The sequence below is a fragment of the Wolffia australiana genome, chromosome 12 (genome assembly GCF_029677425.1).
Source record: "Wolffia australiana isolate 7733 chromosome 12, ASM2967742v1".
Classification (NCBI taxonomy): domain Eukaryota; kingdom Viridiplantae; phylum Streptophyta; class Magnoliopsida; order Alismatales; family Araceae; genus Wolffia; species Wolffia australiana.
In genome coordinates, this window is record NC_135846.1 from 8,175,904 (window position 1) to 8,183,806 (window position 7,903).

At 34.8% G+C, this 7,903-nt stretch overlaps 1 protein-coding gene across 1 annotated transcript; it reads right to left on the minus strand.

Moving 5' to 3' along the window:
- Positions 1 to 3,199: 3,199 nt before the first annotated feature.
- LOC144710497 (putative prolyl 4-hydroxylase 3) lies at positions 3,200 to 7,421 on the minus strand. The gene is made up of 8 exons (XM_078584299.1): positions 7,094 to 7,421; positions 5,855 to 5,939; positions 5,173 to 5,270; positions 4,879 to 4,976; positions 4,416 to 4,545; positions 3,721 to 3,908; positions 3,539 to 3,644; positions 3,200 to 3,407 (listed from the first exon to the last, which is right to left on the minus strand). The coding sequence occupies exons 1-7, from the start codon at positions 7,312 to 7,314 to the stop codon at positions 3,571 to 3,573; spliced, it is 894 nt and encodes a 297-aa protein (XP_078440425.1). The 5' UTR covers positions 7,315 to 7,421; the 3' UTR covers positions 3,200 to 3,407; positions 3,539 to 3,570.
- Between the last annotated feature and the right edge of the window lie 482 nt (positions 7,422 to 7,903).

Consider the following 7,903-nt stretch of genomic DNA (forward strand, 5'->3'; position numbering starts at 1 on the left):
TACATATTAATATACTAATTCAGTCATGGAACCTTTACCATCATCGGTTAGTGTTTACATATAATCCTTCATCCTTACCAAAATGACTTATAAAAATGTTTAACTATTAAATCTTTATCTGTCATTCTAGTTAGTATTGATACATAATAGAGGTTATTAGAGAACCTCTTCCCCAGTATCTCCACTTCCCTGGATAGGGAATTCAGTGCATCTTCTCCCTCGATACAACCTCCTCTTATACCAAGGATGGATGATCCCATCTTAATCATCAAATTACCATTTTTTACTTCTTTCAATGTATGAGTTAAGAATAATTTTCATCCTGTGACTCATAAGTTGTAACCAAAATATAGGTGTCCATCCACATGATGTTATTTGTGTCCCAGGTTTAAGGACCACGTACACAACTTGATATGAATCAACTTTATGTGTGCCAGAATAAAATTTCATTTCTATTTTCATACATATCAATTCTGAGAACTCTCCCTACATATATATCCTTTGTGTTTGTCAACTAATGGCCACAAGATCAAGTATATTTACCAAGTGGGAGGCACATGGGTCAACAAGGAGCCCCATTTGACACGAACATGTGTCTATTGAAATAGCCTGATATCATCTATACAAAGCGATTATCAAGATTTCTGATATGAGATAAAATAAAAGGTCCACATCCCATAAATTAGCTTCACACAATTAGCACTCAAACGATACATAGCCTAGTGTGATTTTAATTTATTGATTGAGTGATGCTATATAATAACTTGTTTCTTCACCAATAATGATCATCAAACTAATAAATTAAAAAAATTATTTAATAGTATTTATATTCAAATTTATTATGATGTTTAATGAGATTAGTGAATGATTTATTTGGTATCACTTAAATGGATATCTTAAATAAATTACTCTTAACTTTATCAATATCCAATTACAGTGCTGATATTGGGATGTTGCTATTTGATATCCATCCTACATCAGAACAAGTAGCAACCACACAGTGACAGTATCCAGGCCAATATCCATTAACATAACAGTTCTGAGATATATTGACTTCTGTTTTTTTTTTCAAAATTGTATTGATAATGTTCATCGTACGATCAAATATCAGTCCAGATACAAATTAGCAAACCCAAACGTTGATCATAGTTGATAAATTTCTTAATCTTTCAGGAACTAGGTTAACCAAATAAGATGGTGTAGACCCATCCACTACCTTGCATCAATAAATATTTATATTTTGATAGTTTCCATTCTCAGCCTTCCTTGTGGATTCATTGGTAGTACGTAGTCATCATGTGCATTAAGACAATTCTTTCAGTAAAAAACGTAACATATGATCAAAAAATAGTTTAAATAATTATTAACTTATAACTTCATTGTAAATAAATAGTTTAATTACGAATTTTGCAAAGCACGTATGAAAAGTTAAAATAAATTCATAATCTCACACAATGTTTTCAACTCTTAACATCAGATAGATTCCAAATATTCAGATTAAGAATATTATAACTTGATGGCAAGGGATTGTGAAAAATTGCAACCAAACCCAACAAGTTATCCATAGATATTTCTATAAACTTCATTTTGTATATCTTGAGATTTTCTTTCAACTTCTTTTACACCTTCAAAGACTCCAAAAATATAAAAAGAATCACGTCCAACAAATGTCTCTTATTTCCATCAATCCTCTACAGGTAATCCTATTGTGTCAATTGAGTTGAGGTGCCAATAAAAAACAGATGACAAACTCTATACTCTAGTAGTCGTTGGAAGACTTGGGAAATAATACTTCTATTTAAATCACCAAACATAAACAAAGTCACACGATCATTTGTGTGGCGCTTCTGGCAGTATGGAACAGAGACGTTTGGTCCTTTCAACTCCCATTAAGTGATGATAAAAATTAGGATTGATCTATCTTTTCTTTGAATAGAATGTTTATGAAATGAAATCCATTTGTCGCATATCAATTTATATAAAAAATGGAACATTCAAGAACTTTAAATGGCTTCTTCTGTGTTTTTTCAGAAAGTCAATAAAATGCTCCTTAGAATCAATAGAGTAATGTTTTCGAGTGATTTCAAATAATGTGATTTCTAGAATCTAGGAGAAGTCAATCGTCAATCTCCTTTCCAAATGATCGCTGAATCAAGGTAACATCATACTTGGAGATATTAAAAGGGTATGAGTTAGATATATGTGCGCCATATTCAATCAGTCAATAAAATTAAGAGAGATAATAAATTCAGCCAAAAAACTTTTGCATTAACACAGCTTATGGCATTCACATGCATGTTATTTAAACATACTAAAATGCTTATATACTTGATCTACGAACACCTAATGTTAATATATCAACTCAGTAGGTTATTTCAGGGCATTCTCTACAGGATTTTTGAGGTCTACATTTGACCCTTATTCAATCCCAATTTGAAGACTAGTCTATGTATGCATCAAGGAGGTTGAGCACTAAACGAGATTCAAACATAATTGTGCCAACATAAATAAATTCAAACACAATTCCTAACTCATATTTATAAATAAATTCAAACATCAATAAATGCAATCTTCAGTCACAAACTTCTACAGATTTTAATGTCGCACGCCAGAGGACAATCCTAAATGATAAATCTCTACACGATATATGTTATTTTAACAATAAACCCGGTTAAATAACTGTTCAAAATGAGTATTACTGATTTTGGGTAAAACTTTGTTGATCATTTTAATGAGAAATGAAAGTCATGGACCACATTTGCAGGGTTACCATTCGATCTATGAAAGGCCAACCCAATCAGCATGTGCCGCATCATTAAACATGTAATATTCATATTTCCCCAAATAATTTCTAACCCATGTCAATTGAATAAAGACTCAAGAATGTTGACCACAATAATACCATAATGAATAATATTACAAAAGAATTAGAAATCCTTTCCGAAGCTGATAAATGATAGAAAAAAAATCCAAATCTAAAATTTAACTTGTCCGAGAATCACAACAGCACTACTGCAAATAATAAGCAGCATCGTACAACACAATAATATTACATGAACAGTACGCACTAATGACATCACCTCCACGTAGATTTATCGAATCACTAGATCTCCCATAAACATTATCATTCTAACGGCCATAGATTAGCAGTTTAATGACCCGCACTGAGAAGCATCACATTTACAACAAGTTTATGATCTTGGGACTTGGCAGGGAAATTTTATTTAACAAGATTAAGATAACAGTAGTTTATTACTGTCGAGGGTAAAATAAAATGTATCTAATGTTATTTTCGTTCTCATGCACAGATATGGATTATACAAAATTTGAAAGCGATTTGGGTCAACCAGGCAGACCATTGAGGCACATGTAAATTGATTGTCTCTTGTCAGTGGCAACCACGGATCCTGAAACGAGACAGAAATAACCCACCATAGAAGATCAATTTATTAAAAAAAAACATTTAAAATAGTATATTTATTTATATAGAGGAAGAGACAGATTACAAGACTTCAATGAGGGGGGAGAGAGCATTTACCTCATTTTAATTTCTATATAACATTAAGATGATTAGGTTCTGTACTCGTTCAAATGCAACCACTTCGTAGAGGACCACTTGTTTCCTTTTATAACAGGACAGCCGCCTGGGAAGTTTATGGACATTAAGAATAGACTAATAATAGGATAATATTCATCCAACAAAAGAAAAATTAGACTAACCATGAAGGCTTGATGCATCAAGAGAGGCGTCAGGCCTCATGCTCCAGAAAAGCAACGCGTCGCCCATCTTCGGCTTCACTCCAAGCCCTTTCTTGCCGCATGAAGAGAGCTCGTTGTAATATGGCAAAGAGCTGCTATTCACCTTTGCATTGGGAAAAATGGTTTCTCCACCCTCTTCAACATCCGACCTGCGGTAAACCCCTCATTAGAAAAAATAAACTATTTTAAGTACAATGAATAAAAATAAAATCTAAATGGATCATATAGATACAGTGGCACCGAGGCAAACCACTGAGTAGAAAAATAGATTATTACATTATGGAAAAGTATGAAGATTAACCCTCAATGAATCATTTTTTTAACGGTTAGTAGTACGTAAATATACATTCGCACTGAGGCAAATAGCTGATTAGAAAATAAGATTATTAAATTACCGAAAAGTTATGAAGATAAACTCTCAATGAATCAAAATTTTAATGGTTGGTGATACATAGATATACATTAGAACCGAGGCAAATCGTTTATTAGAAAATTAGATTATGATCGACTCTCAATGTATCAAGTTTAGTTGTTAATGGTACATACCAGATGCTTCAAAACTGAGGAGAAACTCCTATTAGAAAATTAGATAATGTTAAAGTAAAATGAATGAAATATGCTTTCAGTGAATTGAATATAATGTTCGTGGTACGTACAGATACATTAGAACTGTTGCAAGGCGCTGGCCACCATTTTTAGTATTGAATTTATCAAGAAAATAGTCGAAATGGGGCTCATATTTCTGTCCAACCTCGTAATGCAGGACCTGAAGCCCCTCCCCGTGATCTGTCAGTAAATGAAATCATAGCTGGGGTTAGAGATGAAAGGGAATAAGAAAAAGGATTAAGCCAAAATATTCAATTTATCTCATTACACGACTAAGTGCTTGCATTTTGTGACACCAAATAAAAAATGTCGTCTCCTTTTTTATCAGGTTTAACTAAAATGCAAAGGTATTCATTCATGACATGAACGAAAACTATAGACAACGAAAGATAGTGAAGCTTTTATCATCTGTTTGAATTAAAATTTTCAAAATAATGACAGTTATATAAAAAATTGAATATTATTAATTACAAAGTTAAATGTTTAAATAATTTAATAATGTCCAGTACGTACCGGTGGGGATGAAGGTAAAATCAGCAATTCTCTTTTCAATGGCTTCGACAACTTTATCGTGGCCCCTTCTGAGGAATGTGCCAGAGCTCGTCCGAACCCTGTATTTTAATTTTTTTATCAATATGAGCGACTATGGATTGTGCATAAATAATTTAAGGAAACATTTTTTCGATCATGATTAGATGTCAAACGCTTTTAAGTGATAACTCCCCCATAATTTTGTGAATTTCGAGAAAAAATGCTTCCAGTGGGCAAAAGAAAACTTCAAAAGAAAAACAATCGACCAGGCATGACCTGCTGTCAACGCTTTTCCCTGTAGCACTATCAACAACTGTCGACTTGTACATGTGAGGCTTTGAAAGTTCGATGAGGTGCTCGCATTCCTCTTTTGACTGTACAAATTAGAGTGAATATTCTTCACGTCCAAATAAACCCCAAGAATGATATCTAAGGAAGGTGGAAATAGCGGACATGTCCCTTGTATATACCAAAATCTGTCCTTTTTTATTGAGACAAAAATACTGACCGGTGATAAATAAACCATGGTTTCAGCCGCAGAGTCGAAGAAAAAACAAATATAACATTACTTTCAGTTTACAAGAGAAGACTAGGTGGTCAATTTCCGACCAGCTTAGTACTTGCTTAACACCACACGTGCAAGAAGACTAATTAATTAACTTTTATCCAGCTAAAATACTTGTTAAATTATACGCTTGTTATTCGATTTAGTTCCCTTGAATTTTTTATCTCTAACAGCGCAGATTTAAGTAATATCTTTTCGTCACACACCGTCAGTGAAAGCACTCAACCAGAGAGACTAGGGAAAGGAACTAGAAAGATAAATAAAACATCATAGTATGATAATCTTGGCATTCTAATTGCCCCATGCAATAAATTTCGAAGTCAAAGAAGCAACTAAATTTCATAGATTGATCATTTTGAAGAACCAAAGAGATCCAGAGACCAAAAGCCATACCAAGAAGTTATGATAAACGAATGCCCTCGGCTCCCAAGACAAAAGCTCCGTCCACTGCTCTCCTCTCTTGCCCAGTCCCTCATCCCTTAAAATGAACGAAGAAGTCAATTTAATTAATCAAAGGCGATAATCCAACGATTATCAAAGAAACTTAGTAGCTTAAACAGTCCCAATATTCAGCACTTGACGTGGAAGAACAATATAATCACTGGAGCAAATAGGATCTTGTTTCCTTAAACAGAGAAATTCGCAAAAATCAAACGAAGGAACGAAGAAACCAATAAAATTCATAAATTGCCAAGGGGCCAATGATCAAGCCAAAATTGCAAAAATAATCCCAAGTCTGCACCGATTGGAGTGGATTAACAGATTGATACTCTTTAAACTGGAGCAAATGTGTATCTCGATTCATTTAAAGCAGATTAATTGCCGAGAGGTCAACGAAATAAAGCCGAAGTCAATGTATTATATTTGTTCGAGGCCAAAACAATCCCATTCTGCAGAGCTTAGAATGGAAGAACAGACGGCTAAAATTTGACTTGAGCAACCGATATAATTCATCAACTGGTAAAAGGTCAGCGATCACGCTAATTGAAAAAACAATCTCAATCTGCACCGCTTTGGAGTGGAAGAACAGATTGCTGAAATTCAAGGAATAAGCCGATGAAATTCCTCAACTGGTAAGAGTCCAACGATCTCGCGAATTGCCAAAACAATCAAAATCTGTACCGCCCGGAGTGGAAGAACAGATTGCTAAAATTTAACGAATATGTAAATGTAATTCACCAATCGAGATGAGGCCAACAACAATCCAAATCGCCAAAACAAACCCAATCTTTTCCGTTTGGAGTGAAGGAACAGATGTGAAAAATTAGCTAATGAACCGATGTATTCATCCATTCTTACGAGGTCAACGATCACGCAAATTGCCAAAACAATCCCAATCTGTTTCGCTTGGCGTGAAAGAGCAGATGTTAGAATTTAGAGAATAAACCGATGTAATCATCAACTGGTAAGATTTCAACGATCACGCAAATTGCCAAAACAATCCCAATCCGAACCCCTCGCAGTGGAAGAACAGATTGCTAAATATTAAACGAATAACCGATGTAATTCATCAACTGGCAAGAGGCGAACAATCCCAATCTGCACAACTAAGAGAGGAAGAACAGATTGCCGAAATTTAACAGGAGCAAACTCGAAAAGCTCGAAGAACCACGATTGAGCAGGAGAACAAACCACAAATCTTCCTCTTCCGAGACTCGTTGCACGCCAGCGAGCCGCCGCCCCGCAAGCAGCCCAGAAGACTCACCGTCGTCGGGGATTGAGAAAATGCCAAGAATCAAAAGCGCGGCAACGACGGCTGATAACATTAGAAGCATCCCGACGACCAACTTCCATGAAGACTTCGATCTTCTTCCGTAGGATCCACGGGAGCTCCTCTGCACACTTCTGTTCATCTTGTTTGCGGAAGATCGACGAAGAAAACGGCACAACTTTGGATCTTCCTTCAAGTTTTGATTTCTCCCCGTCGATTTCTTCGCGCTGCCGCGGGAATAATTGTGGGGTAAGGTAATTAATGAGGGTAATGGTAAGTAGATCTACACATTTATTGCCGCAAAAAATTCGTTGGGGAGAAATTACCCGCCATTGATTTCTTCTTCTCGCTTGATCCACAGTCAACCAGTTTGAACGTGATCCGATTCGATCTTCGTAAAAGATTATTAGTAAACTCTTGAGAAGCAATCGTAGAAATCAAGATTTTGCGTTAAAATTTAATGTTAGATTTCGGGGATAGATTTTTTTGTGAAAGTTTTGACGGATTCGTTCAGTTCTTTTGAAACTTTCGTTTTGAAAAGATTATAATGTTTGATTTTGTAGAAGACTGAATTTTTTTATAGAATTTTTATCTTTGGTGTTTCCTGATATGTTCCTGGTTATCAAGTTTATAGTTGTTTTTTTTAATCAAAAAGTAAAATTTTTAGCGTAGTTATAATCTCAGAGAGATTATTTTCCTAAAGTTTATGGAAACATTTTTGTTGCCATGTT